This window comes from Strongylocentrotus purpuratus, unplaced genomic scaffold (assembly GCF_000002235.5).
Source record: "Strongylocentrotus purpuratus isolate Spur 01 unplaced genomic scaffold, Spur_5.0 spur5_scaffold_14, whole genome shotgun sequence".
Taxonomy (NCBI): domain Eukaryota; kingdom Metazoa; phylum Echinodermata; class Echinoidea; order Camarodonta; family Strongylocentrotidae; genus Strongylocentrotus; species Strongylocentrotus purpuratus.
Window position 1 is genome coordinate 29,352,669 of NW_022145599.1, and position 26,140 is coordinate 29,378,808.

The 26,140-nt window shown below is 37.1% G+C and overlaps 1 protein-coding gene across 4 annotated transcripts in view; it reads right to left on the reverse strand.

Annotated features, from left to right (window-relative positions):
* Positions 1 to 26,140, reverse strand: part of LOC586135 (regulatory-associated protein of mTOR) — a 41,930-nt gene that overhangs the window by 8,811 nt on the left and 6,979 nt on the right. The window contains exons 4-27 of one of the 4 annotated variants that reach the window (XM_030984658.1): positions 25,819 to 25,977; positions 24,983 to 25,129; positions 24,111 to 24,289; positions 22,949 to 23,008; positions 22,333 to 22,433; positions 21,760 to 21,904; positions 21,011 to 21,185; positions 20,240 to 20,323; positions 19,546 to 19,656; positions 18,702 to 18,776; positions 17,907 to 17,972; positions 16,706 to 16,897; positions 15,750 to 15,890; positions 14,876 to 15,008; positions 10,630 to 10,734; positions 7,103 to 7,191; positions 6,128 to 6,268; positions 5,104 to 5,210; positions 4,257 to 4,446; positions 3,492 to 3,593; positions 2,523 to 2,631; positions 1,925 to 2,039; positions 724 to 848; positions 351 to 458 (exon numbers count right to left, since the gene is read on the reverse strand). In XM_030984658.1, the coding sequence (XP_030840518.1) occupies positions 351 to 458; positions 724 to 848; positions 1,925 to 2,039; positions 2,523 to 2,631; positions 3,492 to 3,593; positions 4,257 to 4,446; positions 5,104 to 5,210; positions 6,128 to 6,268; positions 7,103 to 7,191; positions 10,630 to 10,734; positions 14,876 to 15,008; positions 15,750 to 15,890; positions 16,706 to 16,897; positions 17,907 to 17,972; positions 18,702 to 18,776; positions 19,546 to 19,656; positions 20,240 to 20,323; positions 21,011 to 21,185; positions 21,760 to 21,904; positions 22,333 to 22,433; positions 22,949 to 23,008; positions 24,111 to 24,289; positions 24,983 to 25,129; positions 25,819 to 25,977 (2,959 nt within the window). Of the gene's footprint in view, positions 1 to 350; positions 459 to 723; positions 849 to 1,924; positions 2,040 to 2,522; positions 2,632 to 3,491; positions 3,594 to 4,256; positions 4,447 to 5,103; positions 5,211 to 6,127; positions 6,269 to 7,102; positions 7,192 to 10,629; positions 10,735 to 14,836; positions 15,009 to 15,749; positions 15,891 to 16,705; positions 16,898 to 17,906; positions 17,973 to 18,701; positions 18,777 to 19,545; positions 19,657 to 20,239; positions 20,324 to 21,010; positions 21,186 to 21,759; positions 21,905 to 22,332; positions 22,434 to 22,948; positions 23,009 to 24,110; positions 24,290 to 24,982; positions 25,130 to 25,818; positions 25,978 to 26,140 lie in introns of all 4 variants that reach the window. The other 3 variants (XM_030984657.1, XM_030984660.1, XM_030984659.1) reach the window with 3 other exon arrangements.

Genomic DNA, 26,140 nt, shown 5'->3' on the forward strand with positions numbered 1-26,140 from the left:
CATGTCAGTACAGTGCCATCTCAGTTTAGAATAAAAAAGAGTTACAGGGTGCATATGGGAAAGGTTGGTTAGGTTAACAAAATATGGAAATAAGTTAAAAAATAGTGTCAAAGTCTTTCAAAGGTCTTTTGATTGCGACTCTAAATACATATAACCACTAATTATGTTATCCAATGAACTATGAAGTATTTGGAAAGATGTATCATAAATGCATTTACAATAATTGCCAATCTACCCACAATTATGCATTTCTCAGCCTACATAATGCTTGTCATTTTCATCTAAGTCTCTGGATTCTAAATCAGTGATCCTATCTTGAAACTTTAAATACTGTTTGCTTATGATCATACCTCTATTAGAGATAAGCATATCAGACAAGGCTTGCCAAGCTGTTACAAGCTCCACGGGCCTCCCGTCTGGCGTCCAATAATTCCTCCATATACGCACTGATCCGTCGTCTAAAAAGAAGGAAGGAAAACATCAAAAGTATGAATTAGCAACCTTGCAAGACTATGATGACAAACCTGATTAAAAGTGCCATCATGATTTGAATGGGAACTTACTTACTCCAGTCATGATTAGCGCTAGGTTGTGAGAGTTGAGTATATCCATACAGGTGATCTTAGAAAGCTTGTTCAAGTAACTAGGATAATCGACTAAGCTATCATGACTGGGATGATTGACTAAGCTAAAATGACTATCATGATTTTAATAGGAACCTACCTGCTCCGGTCATGACTAGCGCCAGGTCGTGAGAGTTGAGTATATCCATTGAGGTAATCTTTGAATGCTTGGGGTTCTTGTTGAGGAAGTAGTTTAACCTTTCACCACTCTCCCAGTTCCATACACTGTAAATGATAAATAAGAATAGTTTGTGAAGTATGAAACAAATCTTAATAAATTTCCTTAAAGACAATGATCAGTATGAGGATCACTTGGTTATTTGAATGATTTAATTACTTGAATGATATCTTTAGTTTGGACAATACAAATTATTGTTTTACAGACAGTGACATACGAAAGAAAGGTTTGGAAAATCTTGCACTGACTGGAAGAATCGAGGGGTGGAGGAATAGGGGTAGAAGGAGGATTCTATGGATGAGTAGCTTAAGAAGTGGATCTGTGAAAGTGGAATTGATCTCAGGGGAAATGAATTACTTCATAGAATATGGGACAGAGAGTTGTGGCACTTCATGGTCGCCAACATCTCAGAACATGGCACGTAGAGAGAGAAAGAGAGAGACATTAAAATATCGGAATTCTTTTATTTTTAACATTAAAGATCAAAGATTGTTGGACCAGCACAAGGTAAAAATGCTGAATACTACAGTGAACATTACTAACAAGTCTATTAGATTTTAACATTTTACTGATTGGCCAATTTTATGATTTTATATGTATTTTTTTAACAGGTTTCATTTATTTGTTTTTAATGTCAGAGTAAATGTAGCAAGATTTTGTGAAAATGACACGTTTTAATGATGTTTGGTCACCTAAAGTGACTATCAATTAATCTACTGACAGTACTTCATGGTTGAACCAAAACAAAACTAGAAAGAATTGAATGACAATTAGGCTTGGATATATTGTCAAAACATTCATTCATTTGTAAACAGGGTTATCCAGAAACAAAATGAACCATGGGGGTGTTTCACAAAGATCCTAAGTTGAACTTAACTCTAAGTTGGACTTAAAAATTATGGAAAGCCATTTGTAGACTTTTTATTAATTCACATCAAGAACATGAAATCTCCTTGATAATAGAAAATATGAATGATTTGAATCAACGTTTTATGCATCTTAAAATAACTTGTACAAAATATTTTCATAGATGCTAACAGCTTTCCATAAGTGTTAAGTCCAACTTAGAGATAACTTCAACTTATGATCTTTGTGAAACACCCCCTGGTGTTAGATGACTTACCATACACCTTCCCTGTCAGCTACGATAGCATGGGGGTTGAATGGATGGAACTTAACCACATAGGGTACAGCAGAGTTCTTGTTGATGAAGATCTGATCGTCTAAATGACAAGATTCTGGTTGGAAATAAAAACAACGAACACACTAAAACAATGTCATTGGCAATTTATGATTCAGATTAATTTTCTCTACTTCGCACAAAATCATGCTTGTAGATGTAGGTTTCCTTTTTTGTGCACATACATGTATAGTCAACAACATGATGTTAGAAAAAAATAACGGGGAAAAAAAAGGTATATTATAAAGAGGTTTGCGATAGAGAATCCTCCCCATCCTTCATATTCTTAAGTACCTTTTCTACTTTTTTAACCTAAATCAAAGGGGTTGTGATTCCCCCTCCTTCCCCCTCCCCCCCCCCCCCCCCACCCCCAAGGCTCTATTTTGTCAAAGATGTAGATAGGGTTAGGATAATGGTGAAGGTTAGATAAAGTGTTTAGTTCAGGGTTGTAATACAGAATTCAGTCAGTGTAAGGAACTTGCAGCACAGTATGTGTTGTACAACCTACACACATTATATCCCTCTATATACATGTACTTACTGGCTTTCTTGAGTTGTTCCCTCGTCTCATTGCGTATCCTGGCGTTGCGTACAAACCTCCATTCTCTCATGTGATGTAGACCACTGAACGGATCCATCTCTTCTGGAGCCTATGGGTAAATCAAAGAGAAGATCGGAAAAGGAATAGTAAAAAAAAAATTGAAAGAGATTTTTATGCTATCTATCTATCTGTTTGTATGTCTGTCTTTCTATCTATCTGTCTATCTAACTCAGAGATGCCAACCTCTTGACACAAAAAAAAAAAACAGACTGAGTTTCCTAAAAAAGGTTTTTGTGAGAAGAATCAGATTTTCGAGAAAAGCCGACACTACCACTGGCCCGTCGGCCCCGGGCCAGTAAAATTTCAGAAAAATGTTTTACTGGTAGGTACGGTCAAGTAAAATGTTTGTTCTTTCATTAAAATTTAATGAGAAAATTGTAAAGCAAATTTTTTGTTGGGGTTGCGGGGGACTACTTGTACATGTTTCTATGCAATTTTGTTGTTTTTATCTGTGTCTATCTATCTATCTATGTCCCATAGCTTGGAAGCTGTTGAATTGGGGCGACAATAAAAATGGACCTTTCTGTCTTTATTCTTTAAAAGCCTGTATGCACTAGTTTGGCCAGGAGGGATTAGACCTCCCTGCATGGTCACTGACAGGTGGTTATCTCATCAAATTAGCTCTCAATTAACACAAGAAAAAAGGGGGTCATGAGGGACCAATGGTCACCATTTAGGCATTGTTTGCTACATGTATATAGAAGGCGCAAATAGCTCTAAATAGTGCAGTGGGGCTTGAAGTGGCCCAAACATGTAGAGCAATATGTGCAGTGCTTCGTTACTGCAAAGAAAATGCGCTATATCAAATAACTTTTTGGATTGGGTTGGATGTCTGAACTGAGGAATGGGGGGGGGGGGGGTGTGGTTGTTACCTGACAAACATTCATAAAGACATCACATCAACCTTACCTTCATGACCGACTGAGCAAAGTACTTGCAGCACCAATCAGAGAACTCTGTAGTGATGGTGAGATTCTTGGTAGTCATCACATCTTCTACCTCCTCATACGTCTGCAAATCAAGATAAGAGAAGAATAGACTTAAAATAGTACTGATGGCTAGTAAAAACAAATGGAGAAATGATAAAACATTTCCAAAACATGTAGGATCAATACAGGACTGCCTTGCCATCTTGTATACTGGTGATGAAGATGAAGATGAAGATGAAGATGAAGATGATGATGGTGATGATGATGATGATGATGATGATGATGATGATAATGATGATGATGATGATGGTGATGATGATGATGATGATGATGATGATGTTGGTGATGATGATGGTGATGATGATGATGATGATGGTGATGATGATGATGATGATGATGGTGATGATGATGATTATGATGATGATGGTATAAATGTTGGAGTTGGAGAAGGGGGAGGGAGGGGACATCCCATTAGACCATCCCATTAGATATAGGGCTTATGGTCTGTAGCTTGATCATTGTTGATGACATTATTGTTTTGTTGTTGTTGATGTTGATAATATTGATGATGAATATGCATGAATCAAAGCTTTGGAGAACCTATGGTCTTTATGCCCTATCCAAACATCTAGGGAAATAAAGAATGAATGAATGATTTACAGGTACTAAGCACTGAACCAGTTGGTCTCCATGATAAACTGGTGGTGAAGATTTCAAGGGGGTACAAGACGAGTTGGAAACTTACCACGCTTGGTCCCCTGTCGTGCAGCTTCCTGGTCCTGGTGAATCGCTGTGAGTGGAGGGTGGGGGATGGGCCAGGGTACTGGGCGTCGATGGGGCCAGGGTTCTGGGGTCTCTCTGGCGGAGGCTGCTCCCAGGGCTTGATGGGGACGGGTCTCATGATCTCATTGGGGATGTTCAGGGGTGGTGAATCACTGAGAGAGAGAGAGAGAGAGAGAGAGGGGGAGAGGGGGAGAGAGGGGGAGAGAGAGGGAGAGAGAGAATGAGAGAGAGAGAGGAAGGAGAGAAGGAGAGAGAGAAAGGAGAGAAGGAGAGAGAAAGGACAGAGAGATTTTGAGAGTGAAAGAGAGGGAAAGGGAGGAGAAAAAGAGAGAGAGAGAGAGAGAGAGAGAGAGGGGGAGGAGGGAGAGAAGGGGAGAGAAAGGATGGAGAGATATTGATAGTGAGAGAGAAAGGGAGAAGAAAGAGAGAGAGAGAGAAGAACAAATTTAAAAAAAAATAGAAATGAATGAGATAAATGAAATAAAATCATTCCTCTCTCGATGACTAAGTCAAATCCCTTTCTTTAAACAGAGTTGGGAGTCAATTTAGAGTTCAAAAAAATATATGAATCAATGCCAAGCTTCCTATCATTAGACCTCGCATCAACTTGCAATTGATTGGACAGGGCAGTCAACTTCTACAGAACTCACGGCAATATCAATTCACAATTAAGCTGTAGTTGCCTTTACACTGTAAAGGTCATCATCATTACTGGCTTTTGCCCAAGGGATTGCTATGTAGAAGGCAGGTGATAAACCATCCCTGCCAACTCCCAACTTCTAACTAGTCTCTTGGCTTGCTATACCTACCTCATGTCTTGTGGTGGTGATGACTGTGAGTTCCTGGTAGGACTAGACGGCGCAGAGCTTGTCTTTCTGCTGTCCCTCACCAGCTGTGGTTTGGCAGAGATGGTTGCCTGAGACAAGCCAGAAGAGATTTATAAGATTCAAGAGTCATAATTCATTTCTAAAAACATTTACCAAGAACTACTGATTTTGCCCTAATCAATTTAATAAAACATGAATAAATAAAATATAGCTTACAACATATTGTATGTTACATGTCATGAAGCATATTATGCATGTACCTGAAATCGAAAATGCAATTTTACAAACTTACGTATATATTTTTAAACACAGAAGAGGAGCAAATCCATAATAATATGACAAAATAAGAACCAGTTTTGAGTAATGCTTCAGCATTCCATTATAATGCAAATGAAGGTAACTGAGAGGAGAAGAAATAAGCATTTAGATTGATAAGCAGACCTGCCAACCTCTGGAGTTCAAAAACTGTATTCTTTAGTCCCAAAAGTTGTATTTTACTGACAAAAGTTGTATTCTTGAAAATAAACAAGGATTGTTACGCTGATCAATGCCTCTTACAGTTTCTACCTACAAGAAGAATTTTTGTATTGAGCATTGGTTGAATATGCATGATTTTGTCATGACTGGTGTGTTCGATGAACCAATGAACATCCCCAAATTGCCGATGTGAGATGCTTGTAGGATACTTTACAGGACAGAATGGACATTTCGCCATTGAAAATGGCGGAAGCACACACAAAATATTAATTTAAAAAAAAAAAAAAAAAAAAAAAAAAAAATCATTTTTTTTTTTCTTTTTTTTTTTGAAAATCGTATTTTATTAAGGAAAATCGTACTGTCGTATTTGCTTCTAAAAATCGTACTAAATACGACTAAATCGTACTGGTTGGCAGGTCTAGATAAGGCCTCACAATTTTCAGTAATTACAAGAACTCAAGACTTCTCTGATTTTGTTGTTGAAAGCTTCCAAGTATGAATTATTTTGCTGTGTTCGTGACCGACCTACCTTGAGATTGATCGCATTGACCAGGGTCTGGGCTAGCTCCTTGACCTTTGGATGGGGGTCATGGGTCAAGAGCAGAATGACCCTCCACATCTGGACAAAGACGTTGGATGACAGGGAGGAGCTTGACGGCACTCTTGGTAACTGAACAAAAAACACAAAGAGTAATGGACATTGGTTAATCTTAATAAAGATAGGTGACACTGGCTCACTGGCAGAAAATAAAGAAAATTATATAGTCCTCAAATTTAATATCATAAAAATTGCCAGGATGAATCATGAATGCAACATTCATTAAAAAATAATGCAACTTCCTATGAATATTCATAATTCATTTGTAACCGACCAAAAACTTCAGATAAGTTGTAGGGCGACTTTTACACCAATGTGTGCACACTGGATCACTGGGCAAATTGTTTTGGTGGTTCTTTAGCAAGCTGTGAATTTGTTGGTTGCTCTGAATAATTACACATGCAAATATTACAGTAGATATCAAGGTTTCCCGTAATTATTTTGGCCATTTCATCTTCAATGATTTGTTTTCACCCGTCACCTCTGAAACATTGCACATGGAAGGAGTCACCTGCTGTTACCTGCACATGCAGATCTTTGGAAGAGGTGTTGTGGTCTAGTGGACAAGTCTCCGGACTGTGAACCACAAGGTACGGGGTTCAAATCTCTGCCACAATACCGACGTCCTTTGGCAAAGATGTTAACCTCCATTTGTCACACTCCACCCACGCGAGGTAAATGTGTACCTAGTAGGATTATTCCTTGCAATACACTGAGCGCTGATAACGGCTCCTGGAGCTATAAAGCCAGGGTAATAATTTCCAAAGCTCTTTGGAAGCGCATAGGGATGTTCTATCACAACATGTTATGCTCTATACATGAGTGGAATATCAATATTTAAAACCCCAGCCACAAATGAAATTTCCACATCACATTGGAACTTGAAACAAATGTTGGTAAACTCACCCCTTTTCCGTTAAGGGTTGGAGTACTAAGGAAGTCCCCACTGCCCGGTGAAGAACTGCTGCTTGACGGTGACTTGGCAACTGTGGCACCTGGGTCAAAGGTCAGAGTTCAAAGGTTAATTGTTAGTTTCTTCTTTTTTGTCTCTCCTGCATGAAAAGTGCATGCCATAACTGCAAATATATCTGAAATGACTCTTTTTCCACTATGTTGATATTGTAACAATGTTGCAGTATGAATTATGAAATTGGGCAGGAATGTGTCAAAATTGTATTTCATTGCATGCATTGTGGCCCTTCATAGCTGTAGATCCTTGCATGATGAAAGTTTACATGACTGGGTTAAAATATAAAAGGCATAGATACACAAGAGGCTCTTTGCAATGAACCATACTTATTTCAGAAGATGAAGCACTTTTATACAGAAAATGTCTAAAATGGCATGGAAGATTCAGTAAAAAAACAAGAAAAGACAAAATCAGTTGATTTCTATTATCAACATTTTCCCTGCATCCTGAGCAATAATGATGAGGAATATTCTGAACAAATATAACTAATTGTGAGGCTAATTGCATGCAGCCAGGTAACAGGAAAAAAGATCAGTTTTTATGCAAGTTTTCAACATTTCAACTTGATTACAATAAAGATCAAATCTCTTCTCATGAACATTTCAATTACATCTGAACAGTATGTTCATATTATTTTTGTTTTATTACTGCTGGCTATGAAGGACTATCTGCCTTGATGGAGTGACATGAAAAAAAAATAATAATGCTCGATGTTAAAGAGACTTAATCCTTCAGTAAACAATTTCAAATGTTGAAAAGTAGTACTTTTGTGTTACTTCAGTACACTGACATTTCCACAAATAAAATATTGCAACTTAACAAACACAAAAGTACAATACATATATATATATGTATATAGAGGTTAAGCACTCAACATTGATATTTGCACACGTGTGTATAATACATTATATATTCATATATAAATATATATTATATCATGTTATAGAATATAACCTATCATATGCTGCACACCTACAGTGAGATAATAGCAACTAACTTTCTCTAGTACCTGTAAATTTTCACTGAAATAAAAATAAAAATGTTTTCCAGTTGTACATACAGCATGTTATAATACTAAAGCACAAAACAACAACATTTTAAGAAGACGTAAGGGATGTGCAATGTATAAGCTGGGACTTTTCACACCGACACCTCAGTTTCACCATTTCTCATTGTTTTTGTTTATTTTTTAAGGTCTGAAATGCACCATAATTTGATTTTTTTTAAACAGACAGCAACATCAGCAGGATAGGCTACATATTAGGCATGCAAGCTTAAAGCACATATATCTCCACAAGACATGAAACATAAACTTTTATCTTTTGTGTCACGTTCATAAATATTAAACATTGAAATGTGAATGGAAATAATCAGCTTCAATTGTCATTTTGGTGATAAATAGATGTACTTCACTCTTAAAGATTCTTTTTGTGCTGTTTTTTCTTTTTGTGAGAGTGATTTTGCATCACGATTAAAGCATGCTCAATAGTACTTTTGATGCACCGTGCATGTAACACACAATGACAAACTATGATCCCAAATGCAAAAGGAGCATTTTAATCAAGTTTGAAAGCTTTTGTGCGCCATACAAGAATATGTAAGTCAAGATACAGTGTATTAGCTCTTTTGTTTTGTTAGATTTAAACTAGATCACAACCAAATCAAATCAAATCAGATTCATATTAATAATTAAATCAGTAGCAAGACACATACCGGTAAGCAAATAAAATTGCAGTACATGTACATAGCCTTGCAAAAGCAACAACAAAACAGTTAATCTATAATTAAAAGAGTGTTATGGCAAATTAAGCTTTAAATAACAGCATTATTAAAAAGTGATTACAAAAGGGCCTCCTTCCCCATATAACTTCATATTGCATAGCTTAATAATGGGCTAATAAAGATTTGTTGTTGATGCAGATGCCAAGTGATGAAACAAGGTGTGTGGGTAGCAGAAATGAAAAAGAATATTAATGGGGGTAAATTAATGTGAAATCAGATTTAAATAGTTTGATTATTAAAAGTTTGAAGAAAAAGAAGGTAATTGAGAGGATATGGAAGAAGAGGAGGAGCTAGCAGGTTTAATCTTAGTGTTGAGATGAAGAGTAGTCTCTGAAATTGGATTTTTTTTTTTTCAAAAAGAAGAGGATGGAAGATGAAGTACATGAAATTAATCTGGATGGGGAAAAGATGAGAGGGAAGAAGATAGCTGGCGAAAGTAAAGGAAAAATTTGATTGAAAATAACAGAAAACATTAAATTTCTGAATCAAAAATAAATACAGTGGAACTCAATAAGAAAAAATACCATGGAAAATATCAGCATCGGGTGAACCACAATGATTTGGAACATTTTTTGGGCCACATTTCCTTGCCCCTTCAAGGTGGAAATTGAATCAGATTCAAGATGACTCGTGAATAAAAAAAATTGCACAGATGTTCCGACTCCCTCAAATTTTCGTAATTATTTCTTGATCTGGTAATCTTTGCTGGTGCAGCTTGAAGATCATCTTGATTCATTGAGTTTAATACCACACAAAGTTTGAAAATCCAAACAATTTATTTCAGTTGTTATTTGTTTGCTTGATTGATTTCCTTTAAGTGGTTCTAGTGCAAATTCTGCCATGAGGTTAAAAGGAGATTAGATCCTAGAAATGATCCACATCACTTGTAAAAAATAATCACCACATTATAACTGGGTTTAAGCGGCAGGTTGACTGTACATGTACATAAAAGCACTATTGATCAAAATAAAATAAAATTGGTTAAATGAAGGCTTGGATAAAAAGAGAACTACGCTGTATTGGATGAAGATGATGTTAAACATGCTTTGATATGAAATGTCTACAAACTATGATTATGATACATAAAAAAAGAATTAAAATGAAGTTAGAAATCAAAATGAAATGAAATTAGGTAAATGGAAAAAGGATTATGGAATATAAGATATGAGAACAAAAATCATATTATGACACATGCTCTGACGACAAATGCTCCGCAGTCGATTGGCAATATTGACAGAATTCTTAACTTTCAACCCTAAACCCGACACTATACCTAACCCTAACCTTATCTTACACCTAATCTAAAACCGGGGGGGGGGGGGGGGGGGGGGCATTTCATCAACATTTGTCCGCTGACAATTGTCAGCGCTGACTAAGTATGACCAATCAGAGGCCTAGAAAGTAATCGGAGACAATAAAATTGTCAGTGAAAATGATATAAATCAGTGAAACCACTGACTAATTGTTTGATGAAACGCCCCCCAGGGCTCTAACAATTTCCATATAGGGACCAGACTTAGGGTTCTTTATGCATGCCAAAACACAATTGAAACCCAATCCCTAACCCTAAATCTTGACAAAATACAGCATAGAGCAAATGCCACTGGGGCACATGTCGTCAGAGCAAGTGTTGGATCAGCGACAAAAAATAAGTAATGGAATGAACAAGGTCCAGTGATACCGTTGAGGTGCTGCAGGTTGTTTCCGCTGGACGTTCGGGGGAGGATAGAGATGGACTTCCGGCTGGCGGTGTTCGTGACGGCCACTGAGGCGCGACGTAAATGGTCTGAAATAGGGGAGGCCATACCCAAGTTGTGAAACCCATAGTTTACAGTTTATTGTTAAATACTTAAATTGAGCAGAAGACTCTTGCTTTCGCCTTAAGTCTTGTCAAATTGATCCAAAATGAATTACTGTACCTATCATTGATTTATGAACGTGTCATTATCACAGGACTTTCAAATTTTTATCATTTTAACCAAATTTGGATAGTTCCTTGTTATTTTCATTTGAAGTTTTTTTTTCGTAGTATTACTTACTGCTTGATCATATCTAGTTTATTTTACAATCCAAAATTTTCCCTAAATAGATTCTGAATACAAAAAAGGAAACACTTTGAAATCATTATGCAGTTTAAGTGAATCCATGTGTAATTAAGTGCAATGGGTTCATTCTACAAAAAAAAATGGAAGAAACTGGAGTGTAAGTCTTTTTTCTACAGAATACCCAAGGCAAACATAACAAATAACATGATACCACAAAACTGAACACTCCTCTGATCACTAGTATTCAGTAGATGAACTTTGAGAATGGATAATATTGATAGATCTGAGATGAAAGTCAACTAAAACATGAAATATTAATAACTTAAGCCAGCTTAAAGTAACATAAACAAGTGTTAAAATGTGACAATTTGGAAAATGATATATAAAATGACCTGAATTTGGCAAGCTGGAAGGAAAGATAGAGACAGATCATAATTAATGAGAAAACAGAATTGACATCAACATCGATGAAGTGAAGAGGTATTAATATACTTGAAAAATAGAAAAATTTTCAAACAAGGAAATGATATTATCATGGAAGAAAATGGCATCTGAGTATTAAACAAAACACTGTCAATTTCTAATCTAATCTAAAAATCACAACTTCTCTACATTGACAGTATAAATATGTTTGATGCGGCCAAGATTTTTAATATAACTAAAGTCTGCCTTAAGCGATTCACAAGGCAGCTTTTGAAGATTACATAATAGGTAGGAGGTAAAGCACCAAACAAGTTGACTTCCAGCTTTCTATCCTGTGAGGCTTCAATTGCTCAAAACTGCAGGTTACTCATGCAAGGGATAACTTCAAACTCATGCTCTTTCATTCAACTATTGCAAACAACAAACAACACTGCAACCAAGAATAACACATTCCAAGCCCATAAAGACAATACTACAAGTAATAATAATAATAAAAAATATGACAATTGCCACATTTTGTATCGCACTTAATACTAATACTATGTTTTTAAGTGTTACACATTGTAGTTATTAGTACCCGGTCACTGGATTCAATTGCTAATCTGCACATGATAGTGCACACACTTCACTCCCTGGGGAGTATTCCAGCTATTTAACAATTAACAAGCGCACATATGCCAATCCAACCATTAATATTCGCATCCTACTGGGTATCCATTGAACACCTGGGTTGAGAGTGGCATAAGTAGATTAATGTCTTGCCAAAGAACATTAGTGCTACGACAGGAATCCAACCGTGGACGATGTGATCAATTTGCTTCATTGCATTATATCAGCTTTTAGGTATTCTTTAGAGAGTAGAAAAGTCTAGACCACCACTCAGAAGAAAAAAAATCATTTGTGTTTTGACTTAATGTTTGCTTTCCAATTTCATGTGTTCTGTACTAGATAGACTTTAACTGCAGGATATATCTTGAAATAACATAAACAATGCATTTGTTTTTGTTTAGCTTTAGTAGGTAACTGAATCCTTAAAAGCTATATAAAAGCTAAATATTATTATTATTATTATTAATCCTTACCCAAGGATACAAATACAAGAGCTGTGCAAGAGTCAAATCAGATGTTAGAAAAAGTGAGACCAAAATACGATTCCATCCAATCTTCAGATATCTTTTCTTTTTCTTTTTGACCAGATGACACAACTCTCTGGCCATCATACTAAAGTTTGATTGGATTCTAATGTAGAGTTAACAGTTTTGGCTACAACTACAACATGGCATTTTCCATTACCAGTATGCAATTCCTATCATCTACGGTATATGTAATCAAGCTGTGCACAAAATACAGCATGTAACTACATCAAAATAGGTACCAACAACAAGCAAGGACTGTTCTCTCTGAGAGAGAGAGAGAGAGAGAGAGAGAGAGAGAGAGAGAGAGAGAGAGAGTTGTATTGTAGCTCTAAGTGACTGCAGCCAAAAGAAAATAATTTATAGGCCTCTAGCAAATTTAAGGACAAATGTAACTGAAAGGGTAATAAATTCAAGCCTTCATTTCTCTGAGAATCACTCATACAGGAGGCAATGTCCCTTTCAAAATGATAAAGCAAGAGTAGCCATATCACATTGCTATCATACAATTGACATATCTCCTGCACAGTGATTTACGACCTGCCTCCAAAAGTGACAAACAAGGGCCTAGTTTAATACACCCATAGCATATTGAGAGACATAGTTGTGACACAAACATGAGAATACACTCAAGGTTCAAGTCATGGAACTCCAAATAGTTCCCTCCCACATGCAATCTCTATGGGAGGGAAATATTTTGACGCTCCATGAATTGAACCTGGATTGCGTACGCATGCACTTGTCACAACTATCTCTCTCAATACCCTATAGTTACAACGACACTCAAATCAATGAAGGGGGCAACGGTTCACAGATAAAATCAGCACAATGTCCCAGCCACTGCTTGCTGTATAGACAGAATCACTGTGAATGGGATTCAGACAGTACATGCTTCACAGATACAGGAAGACACAGAAATGGTACTAACTAACCAACCACTTATTGGATGTTAATACAGGCTACATAGGATTTGATGTAAATCTTCCTACACTAAATCATAATTGGAAGCAAACATACGTTGTTGATGAACTCAACTACGGAAGCCGGAATGAAATGTCTCGACACTGAACGTTAAATTCACGATCTATTAAATGGATCCAATCCCTACATGGGCTGTGCATCTTGATCTAACTAGCTTTCTACTTGGAAAACAAAATCATATCACGGAAAATCAAACCATAAGTAATGATTTGTTTGGCTGAAATGGTGAAATGTCTTTTGGTCTAGCTACACTTAACATCAACTAAATTATCTAAATGGATCATCAGCCTACATGGACTGTGCATCTTGATCTATTAACTAGCTTTCTACTTCAAAGATAAAAATCATTATTAAAAATCAAACCAAAATCATTGATTTGGTCTGGTATAGATTGTGCCAAGACACACTCATACAGAAAGTTTTCCACAACTTCCGAGGGCTGTGCAAAGCGTGCATGTTGATCTAACAGACTTTCTATGTCAAATAAATAAATCGAACTGAAAATCAAAAATAAAATCACTGATGAGCTTTGCGATGTCAGCTGGGGTAAACACTGACATTTTTCTGTCTACCTAAACTTTTAAAAACTTGAATGAAATCATGCCATTCAGGGGCTTATTCCAAAACAAATATATCTATCTTTCCACTCACAAGAAGTAAATGTAAAGTAAACCAAAAATTGGTGGTATGTTCGACTATTGCGACAAGAAAGAACAGTGATAGATATTGTTAAGCTAATCTACAAAGGAAACCCATGTTCTACATGAGATTTAGATTTTGATCTAACTAGCTTTCAACTTAAAAGAGATCAGTAATTTGCTTGGCTTTAGAAGTTGGGATTAATTTTTTAATTTGCTGTCTGTCTTGATATACTCTAGCTAAAATCCATGATTTACATGGGATTTAAGCATTGATCTTACTAGCTTTCTACCATAGAGAAATCATAATAGAAAAGCAAACCAAAAAAGGTGATGTGATTAGTTTACAGCTGCTGGCGTGAAAATTGTTATTGTTTCTTATTTTGTTCACCGAAAGCCATATCTTAATACATCTACGAGATAAAAAGTATTCATAAATGAATCTAATCAGCTTTCTACCAGAAACGAAATCATAATAGAATCTAACTGAAAGTCAACCTCAATGTATTTACCAAAAAAAGAGAATCACAAATGAATCTAATTACCGTAGCTTTCTACTTGAAAGAAATAATAATAGAAAAGAAGCAAACCAAAAATCTGTGATGTGCTCTGCTATGGCTGCTGGGGTGACTGAACATTGTAATATTTACATTGAGAGTTATCTGTACCATTTGTATTGAGAGAGTCATGGACCACAAGCCACCCACCAGACGTGACTGCTGCGCTCCGTGGCGCCAGGTTCTCATCCGAGCTCTGCTCCTCGTCTAGCAGCTGCCGGGCGATGGTCGCAAACTGGGTCTCCGACTGCTTGATTAACTGGTAGAGCGCCACCACGAGTTCCTGTTGAGATATTGAAAATATGATTTGACAGTTTACTGATTCATTTCATTTTGAATAAATTGTGAGATTGTGAGGTAGATTGTGAAATGCAAGATATCCATCTTCCTATGGTGAACAGATTGAATGCACCATTAATGAGTTGTGATGAGTAAATAACGCAACATGTAGAGGCGTACTAAATCATTTATTTAACTATATCATTGCAAAATTCTTTTCTCACTCATCTGCTAAACTATAAATCATCACTCCCATCTCCATGCCTTACTTCTGTTAGCTTGCTATTTTGTTCACATTTCACTGCACGACTAACAGTATCACTTCACTACTAGTCTTCTAAAAACTCCTTCACCCTCATCTGATGCATAATTTAATTTCTAAACTGTCACACTCTATCATTCCTCCTCTCTAATAATAATAATTTGAATTTTTAACATCAGGCTGTAAAATTATGAGCTTTGTGTACTTGATTTGATTACCTAACTATATCATTATGGTTGGTGTTCAAAACATGGTCTCTTCTATCTCCATATTGATAAACTGCCTAACTATAAAGCTTTGTTACTGTATGTCACCTGCCTAACTGTACATCAGTTCCCTTTCATTTATTCAACCTAAGTAATATCAGTTTACTAACCTGCCTAACCATTTTACTTTCTCTCTTTAAACACATAATAGCACATGTCATATCAGTTCACTAATCTGCCTAACTGTTGCACTTTCAAAAGTTACCAGTGTACTCACCTGCCTTACTATTGCACTTCCATCATTGGCCACAGAAAGCAATGTAACTCCTATATTATGATTGATGGTCATGGCATGGTCAGTCCGATCTGTTCCATTGCCTATGAATGTTCCCAGAGCTATGGTTGCTGCAGCCCTCACCTGGTAACAAGAAGATATTAAAGGCATCGTTTAACAATGTTAAATCTGAGATGCAGATATCTATGTGTTATCAGTGTCTGTGATATGGTGTAATATGGAAGGCCTAAACAAATAGCGCTTCAAAATGATCATAAAGAGCCTCAAAATATTATTTTTTTTGAGTAACCAGTTTTACCATACCGGTACTCATTTTTCCCAGTAGACTGTAGTGTTTAGAATTTTTTTTTCTTTCAATTTCCAATCGTAAATATCTTGACAATCAGACAGGCGATCGGCTTGTAAAAGTTATGGAGTCCCTGACTGACCTAAAGGTTTATAATTTTCATTGCAGCATGAGCTTAATCCAGGATTTTGTTTCAGAATCTGAAACAAAGATACCCAATCCCTTTAAGATGATGAATATACCTTTAATCCTTAACACCTGAATATTCATTCTTATCTTGGTAATATTGTTAACGACCTACTATTATAAATTCCATTTACACAGCATTTTTGTATAGATTCAAGGCTCATACCAGAGCTTCAAATAATTACAATATCGTACGGATGGAATCCTATTTGATACATACTATAGCAACTCTCTCACACCCTGTAATAGGTTGTTAAAGGAGGTCCCGTGTGTAGGACAGCCACAATTTACGTATGTTGAGAACCATATCTGGGCCCTGTTTTGTGAAACTTATTCTCAATGACAAGATACAATAACTCTTTTAAAGCTACTGAAATTGTGGCATTTGATTGTCCGAGAGCAAATTTGCCATATAAATTTAGCATTTGTTATTTGACCTCCTCCCACTCCCTAAGAATCAACCTACCTCTGGTATAGGGTCATTGAGTAGCTTGTATAGCTTCTCATGAGCACTGTCCCTCACACCGCACCATCTTGCCGCATTGTAGTTGGTCCATACCCTGGCTATACACAGAGCTAGCCACTGTCTGAGTAGAGGGTGCTGGTCGTTTAGCTGCTCCAGACAGATCGCTATAACGTTACCCTGAAACGCTGCTTCCTGCACAATGCAAATTAAAATACAAGAGAAATAAATCCCCAGGGGGTGTTTCACAAAGATCCCAAGTCAAACTTAACTTTTAAGTTGGACTTAAAAATTATGGAGAGCCATTTGTAGCCTTAAAATAAAGTATATTCAAAAGCAAAAAATTCAAGTATTTTAGACTTTTCATAAATTCCACATCAAGAACATGAGATCTCCTTGATAGTAGAAAATATGAATGATTTGAATCAACATTTTATGCCTTTTAAAATAACTTTTACAATTTGTTTTCAAAGATACTAACGGCTTTCCAAAAATGTTAAGTCCAACTTAGGATCTTTGTGAAACACCCCCCAGTACTAATAAAAATGATTTTGGTTATTATTATAGTGCACATATCAACCACACTAGGTGCTCCAATATCACCTAGCTCTGCTAGGCTACTGATATTGGTGCCCACAGCATTCAGGGAATTCTTTGATACAAGTACTCATTTAACACCTGGGTGGAGAGTGGCAAATGCAAAGGACATTAGGGCAGTGGCGCGATTCAAACCATGAACCCTTTGATCCACAGTCCAATGACATATCTACTGGACCACGCCACCTCTACCAAAAGGTTAGGAAAATAGGGATTCTGGGTTTATTCTACTGCCACAATGATTGAATAAACCATACTACAAGGATCAACTCACAATCACATATAAGAATATAAGTTTGTCGGAACAACAAGTGTTGCCCTTAACACCTGAAAGTCAGCATCTCCATTGTTTCTGAGCTACCCCTTTACTATAAATGAATTTATGTATACCATTTATACCAGACTTAATATCAATTCCAAATCTACAATACCTTTTTTATAAAAAATATATGTCCAAAGAAATAAACCAGCAGTCACAAAAAAATTGTAGGGATCTCTTTCTTTTTTTTAAATGATGGTGCCCATCCTTGCAATAATCCTGATTATAGACAGACTGGTAATCAGTGAAATTAACAAGTATATAATATGAGAAGGGTTTAGAACAAACCTGTCCGTTCTGGTAATCCTCAACTATCATAGCTAATACAAAGGCAGCCATTGTTCTGTGCTCAGCCTGTAAGAAAAATGATAACAAATATTTAAATAAATTCATATATTAAAATAAATTCATATTATGGTCAATTACATGATGGTGGTCAAGCTGTACATGTACATGAACACTTGGTCAACTCTCTGTCTTCACCTACAAACGGATGGTGACGTTAAAGGTTGATCCCTAGACGTAAATTATCATATCCGATTGATACACGTCTGTAAAAACCCAATTACACAATCTGTTACAAATACATAGTTTTATCAGTGGCTAAATTCATTATCAGATGAAGTTGAAATCTATTCTCGATGCTTGATGTATTTCTTTTAAAAGATGAAGATTAATGACTGAACAAAGGACAGTTCTTATAGAACTTGAGACAAGATGCATCACAGCAGATTACAGTCTTGGAGACATGTCACTGACACCATCAGGTTCACAAGTCACTCTTGTACTGTGCAAAATGTTGGCTATGTAGAAATTGTCTTCCTATGCATGTAACAACCGTGTGGGCAATTGTTTGTCTCTGACAAAAGAAATGCTTTTGTTACAGTTTGTTCATATTCTGTAAGCTTGCATGTGAATTCTTTTGACATTTGTTTACACAGCTCACTGCAAATTCACTTCTATGAAAATACTTCTGAGAAAGATCACTATGTTTGCAAGGTTGCTTATTGCTGTATGATTGACAATAATGTTTGTCTTTTCAAAACCTTCTAAAAAACCTTGCGCAATTATAGTTCTACTCACCACCATGTAGGGATCCGCGAGAACGGAGAGGAAGTATTTGTGACCCATGTCTTTCACTAGATCTGCTTTACAAGACTGGGGAGGAAGAAAAGAAAGCATGTAATTATATTAACAAGGAAATCCTAATTGGAATCAAATTCAATGGAATTAAAAGCATAAATAGAAAAGATAGAATGACTAGGATTACCTCAGTATACATTTGTGTGGTGATATGACCACAAAAAACCCCCCCCAAAAAACAGTAACTATGACAGTAGAACATTAACAAATTGACCTCTAATACATGATACAAAGGGAAACCAAAGAAATCTGTACGTATTTTGTGCCATCTCAAAGATTAAAAGTAAAATGTTTGATCCTGATATCTCGAGGCAACATACAGCAAACAAACTGTGTGAAAGAATCCCTTTGCTTGAAAAAAGTAAACGGGAGTGGATAAAAGCTTGCCTACTACATTTGTAAGTGGGTAGATGCAAAATTACATTTTATGATTGCCCCAACCAATGAAAGTCTTCTGTATCAAGACATGCATTTATATTGAAAGCACACATAAACTATTGTGTTGATCATGACAAATGACTCGGATAGGACGTTAAATGGAGGCCCTGCATAGAGGAGAGTCACCACATTTGCATGTTAAGAACCCGCTGCACTATTCGTATAAGAGTAGGGGGAAACCCCATGGTAGTGGTCCACCTGCACACCCCCAATCAGTTATACCGGGAGGAGAGACCCAAGAGTTACAGTGATTCATTTCACTTTTTGCCTCCCAGGCACAGGTGACGCCCAATTAATAATAATAATAATGACAAGATTCAAACATGATTTCCAGAAGCCATCTTACCCTGTCCACCGCTAGGATCTTTGCCCAGATAAAGACAAGGAGTGGTCTCAGCTCCCTGGCCGAACTCTGAAGAAGCTTCAGGACGTAGGGGAAGATACCCACTGACAAGGCCTGTATGAGAAACAAAATCAAAGTTACAAACTGATTCAGCCGAGGACGCAGGTTCGAATCTGAGTCACGTCTTTCGGATGGTGATGTTAAAGATCGGTCCCCAGACGTAAATAATCATATCTGATTGATACACGTCTGTAAAAACCCAAATACACACACACACACGCGTCAAAAAAGTATAGGAGTCAGATCAGTGTCATTGAGATTTCACACTTTTAGGATAAGATCATCTGTGAAGATCTGAATTTCATTAGCAGAATGTGTGATCTTATACTTTGAATTTTCTATGATTAGACAGATCTGGCATCTTAAATATGCACACATTATAATAAATAATTTGTTAGCACTTAGCAGTCATAACTTATCTGTAAACCTTTGTTGTGGGTAATTGTTGAATTGTTGAATTAGAATGGAAGTTTGCTTATCATAATTCAACGAAACAAATGACAACAACAACAACAATAACAACCATATACATTATACAAAACATTGCATAATGCAGTTCAACTAAATATTCTATGTCATTGTCAATGTTTTAAACTTCTTGGTAATAATTGAGAACCCATTGGTATAGAACGCTTACCAGACTGACAGCCCATGGTCCTAGATCTAGGAACCGACCAAGGAGATCTAAAGCCCTTGATCTGTGCACCTGACTCAACAGAACCTGAGAGAGGAAGAGAGAAAGAGAGAGAAGGTTAGAAAGGGTGAGAGAACGAAGATGCCAAATACTCAATAATAATAATGATAATAATGAAGCACATTGTACAGAAGCTCCTAACCCATTCTGAGGCATTAACTTCCTTTAGACCAGTCCCCACTATACCATCGAGGTATATTGATGAAGTCTCGGTTTGTTCCTTGCTTACACCCAATTGTTTTCCCTCTCGACCCTAGTGGCTACCTAGCAATGCTAGGGGTAATACCTGTATTAATTACATGGCACTCATGAAGAACAGTTTTAAAGCTGATGAAGCTTCCCTGGGTAAATATCAGACCTGCCAACCACTGGAGTTCAAAAACTGTATTCTTTTATCCCAAAAGTACTTTCTTACCACGAACATGAGGGGGGGGGGGGGGTTTGCCATTTTGCATAAGTCCTACATACAGAAAGAATTTTGTTAAGGATCATTGGATTCATTGGTTGAATATGCATGATTTCATCATGACTGGTGTGTACCAATGAACATCCCCAAATTGACGATGTGAGATGCTTTTTTGTTGTTGTGAAAAATCATATCTTATTGAGGAAAAATCGTGCCGTCATATTAACTTCTGAAAATCGTACGAAATACAATAAAATCGTACTGGTTGGTAGCTCTGAAATGTGGCTATTATTATAATGATTATTTACCTGAAGCACGATTGGGAGTTGTTCTGGTGGTTCTCTGATCTCCGACCCCATACCTAGCCAGACCTGGAAGGCTGTGAGCTGCTCAGCGAAGAAAGGACTGTGCTTGTACTCTGCACCTTTGGCCAGGGTTGGGAGTTGAGAGAGACAGGCATCGACTGCTAGGTCCCATGCTTGCCTGGAGTGAAGAGGATGTTACAAGATTTACTCGACTAATGCTTGATGTTAGCCAGGTCCTCTACTTTTTTTAAAATTATTCGTCAACATTATCTATATCATCTATATCATCTTCCTTACGATAATCATGGTCATCATTAAATTTGACCTATCGTCATCACACTATCATCTGAGCTACGGTCATTAATCATCACAATCATCATCATTATCACTACCACCAACATCACCATTATCATCATTAATCATCATAACCACCACCACCTTCATCATCATCATCATCATCATTATCAGCCTCATCATCATCATCATCATCTTCATCATCATCATCATCATCATCATCATTATCAGCCTCATCATCATCATCACATCTTCTTCATCATCATCATCATCATCATCATCTTCATCCTCATCTTCTTCATCATCATCATCATCATCATCATCATCATCATCATCATTATCCTCATCATCATCATCATTATCCTCATCACATCATCATCATCATCATCCTCACCATCATCATCATCCTCATCATCATCCTCCTCACCATCATCATCATCCTCATCTTCATCGCTTACCACATCGGATGTTGGTATGTGGGTGGTAGCCTGGGACTCGACACTGGAGTGCAGTTGTATGTACGAAGAATCCTCTCTGCCAAGAGGAAATTCCTGAAGAGGCTGGCTACCAACAAGTCTTGTCTGAATAGTTTCTGGAATAGATCTGCTCAATAGACAAAAAAATTGAAAAAGAAAGTATTGAGTATAATTTTAACAAAGTTATGTACAATGTGCTGATTTCTAAAGGTACAGTCTCCTTTTGGCCTTAGCATGAATCTCTTCCCTAAATCATGAATAAATGTACAACAAATACAATCAAAATAGTTATATCATATCATCTGAAAGAAGATTTTGTTTTTATCTTTTTTCTTACAACTTCTTTTCTTAATCAATTTTGAAGGAAAAAAGACATTTACCCAATGTGCCACGGGGTAATACCTATACATAATTTGTGATTTTTAAGATATTTTTATATTCTATATTTTTGCGGCTTGGAGGGGGGGGGGGGGGAAGGATGTCAGAGATTTTGGAAAAATAAATGTTTCCCTCTTGCCCCTCAAAGAGTCCTGGGTACAACCGCTTTTAACGTACCTCTAGGTAATACATTCCATGCTATAGTGTCTGTGATTGCAGTGAAGATCCAATTGAGTTCACCCAGTGGTGTTCTCCTATCATTTAACCTTCCTGGAATCCTGGAGCAGAAAAAAACAAAGATTTGACCTTAAAATGCTATATGCTTTAGAGACACCTTGTGTAAGAAAAACCACCTAATTTAAACCATCATTTTTTATAAATTCCATTGAATAGTGTTTCTCTTTAAAACTTGTAAATTAAGAACACCTGCTTTCAGATACCAACTTTCTTGTGTCCCTTCGATGGTCATTACTTCAAACTAATATTAATACAGCATTTTGGCAAGGGCTTGAAAAATGGCAAAATCATTTATAAATACATAAGAAAATCATCCTTGACAATTTTTACATACAGAAAAACATACAATAATTGGGTAATAGACAAATGTGATGTTTATTTTCATAAAAATTCTGGTCTGTAATAAAAACCCTACAATCATATAAATCATAGCTGAGAGGATATTCCACAGCAATTCCATGAAACTGTTCCCCACCTGTATTCTCTTTCTTCTCATCCCCCATTATATTTTTGACTTCGAATAAACACTGAATGATAATATATTTGAACTACTCACTTGTCTACAAGTTCTTGTGTGACTCCTGGCACCAGATAGCTACTCCTCTGATTACAAAACCTGTAAATGAAACACAATTTAAGATAATGATCATTCCAATTAATGACCCCAAAAATTATGAGCCAACCGCACACTCTACGACCTGACTATGATCTGATTGTGGAAGAATTAGCAATAATACTTAATATGAACATTAAAACTTGTACAATCTTAACGATCAATGATCTGAACAGTCTAATTCCAAATACCAAATTTCGAGCTTTTTGGAAAGGAAAGGCTTAAATCAGATAAGAATCGTGTTGATCTTGAACCAGTTGTGCAATTGTCTACGATTTGAAGCAAATCCAGCTTTAATTCAGACTAGGTTTAAATGCAGTAATAAAGGGTCTCAACAACGTTATCTGACAAAAGTAAAAGTCATTTTCATAGTAAAACAGGAATTGTTCCATTTATAAAGACACCATTTGTGTCTCCATTAAGCAGTCTTTTTGTAAAGGATTGAATGCACAGTCAAACTTGCTTTGGCAATTAAAAGTTCATCTACCCAGATACAGATCATCTTACATGTCTCCTTTGTGAAGTCTTAATAATAATAATAATAACATGGATATTTCTATAGTGCATGTATCCATGGCGCAAGGTGCTCCAATACTACCCCCGTATCTGCTAAGCTACCGATTTTGGTGCCCACAGCATTCAAGGAATTCCTTCCTACCGGTACCCATTTCACACCTGGGTTGAGAGTGGTGAATGTAGATTCATGTCTTGACAAAGGACATTAGTGCCGCGATTGGAATCGAACCACGGACCATGTGATCCGCTGTCCGAATTTGTATCCACTTGACCATGACACCTTTTTACATGTGGATTTAATTAACATCTGTAAGATTGAAATAAGCATAACCTGCCTGTAAAGCCCTACTGCACTACTTATAGCTACTTGCGCCCTCTATACCGCCAACAATGCCTAAGCGGTACCCGTTGATCCCCCATGATGCCCTTTTTCTTATATTAATTAAGAGCTGATTTGATGAAATAACCACTTGCCAGTGACCTCACAGGGAGGTCTAATCCCTCCATGCCAAACTAGTGCAGAGGGGCTTTAAAGACCACATTTTGTGTATCCTTTGGGTGGTCTTTCTATAGAGGTTTGAATCCTTACCATCTCAATGCAATCTTGATGGGTGTGGTGAGGCAAGCTGTGAAGAGATCGGCAGGAAGCTCGGGATTCATAGGAAGGAGTTCATTGGAGCCGCACGCAGCCAGCTGGATGCAGTTCTTGGCCGGTGGGGGCAGGGGCACCTGGGTCCTGTTTATTGGGGTGGGGCTCTTCCCCACAAGCTATTAGCGAGAGAGAGAGAGAGAGAGAGAGAGAGAGAAGGGTAAGACATAGAGACATGAATAAGATAATGGAGGGGTCAATGAAGGGTTCATAGGATCCGCACACAGCCAGCTTGATGCAGTTTTTGGCCATTGGGGCGTCTGGGTTCTGTTTACTGGGGTCGGGTTCATCTGTACCAGTTGATGAAGGGAAAGCGAGAGACTGATGAGATGAGATAATAATAATGTTCTGATCAATGAAAAAGTTCCTTTCAGACACACACAGCTAGATAAATGTAATTCCTTGCAACAGCTGATAGTAGAAAGCAGATAGTGCTGATTAATTAAATCCTTGGGGTAGTTGACCTCAAGAGAATTTGTCCAGGGGTAGATGAAAGGCTGGATGTTAATTGTTGTCCCTATGAAATATTCTATCAAATAATATAATGAAAAAGATCATACAGTCAAACCTGTCTATAGCGACCGTCCAAGGAAAACACAAAAAGTGGTCTTTGTAGACAGGTTCCTTAAGTACATGTTTCAATGAAAAACCATTTTCAAGGGAAACAAAAATGTGGTATTTGTAGACAGGTGGTCACTAAAGCAGGTTTGACTGTATTATTCATTTCCATTTTCAATATCAGTTACTTCTGCCCACCACAATAGTTGTCAGCCCTCTAGGTTACAGAAATTGTACTTCTAGTTTATACCCACCTCTCTGTCCTGCTCCTTCTGTACAGAGAACTGCTCAAAGGATTCCAGTATAAGTCCTGCATTGGAGCAGTCGTAGACGAAGATAGACGGACTGCCCATCCAGGTCTGAAGGTCATATACGGATAGCGGGATGTACTGGGTGTAATTCTGAAAGGAGAGAGAGACAGAATGAGCATGCATGTGTAAGAGAGGACAAAGATAGACGGACAGCCCATCCAGTGCCCCGTTTCAGAAAAATTGTCATCAGTGACAAATGACAGTTTTTGTTATAAGCTACTGAAATCCTTGCTGATTGGTTATCAGCAGATTTGTCACTGATTTTTGTCATTGAAAAAAGGCTTTGTGAAACGGGTCCCTGCTGAACACTGACAAAAAATTGAACACATGTCATGTTGCTATAACCACAGGATGACAGAGTGATATCCTTTGCTAAGTAAAAAATACATTTATAACCATAGCACTTGTTTGGATACTCTAATACTACATACTTCGATTTGATATCTCAGACTGTATTTGCATATTTTAATATTAATTTTGGGAATTTCAATATTGTTGTGTGAGAATCTCATACAACAAATAATGTATTATGTGGAAGCTAGAAAACTAAGAAAGTCATTCCCCATAAGGATCCACACAAACTGATAGAGCTTCAAAATAAAGTTCCTGGATAACCCCTCCCACATTTTGGGGATGGTGAATAGAATTCAGAAAAATTATCAATGCAACATATATATTCCATTGGATGATCAATTTCACAGCTGTTTTTCAGTGATATACTTGTAGCTCTCTTTCCAATGTAGAAGCATCTAAGTCAAGAGCGTCTAGGGTATTCCTACCTTGTTGAATACCCAGACCTCTCCATTGGTGGTTGGTCTAGGAACCCCATGGCCATTGTAGTGGAACAGAACCCTCTCTTCCTTGGCATTACGTCTCAGGGAGGTACAGAGCTTCTTGACCTCATCCACTGTGGGGTCAAGGGTCTGCTTGTAACGAGCCTGCAGGATAGATGGAGGAAAATTAAAGATAAAGTTGAGTTCTGGTCATGCGATTGCATTGTGAAAGAATCGGTGTGGAATTGATCAGAAAAGGTTGATCATCTAGCATAATAACTATTGGTGTGTACTGCAAAGTTCTGGAATCATCAAAATGATAAGAAAT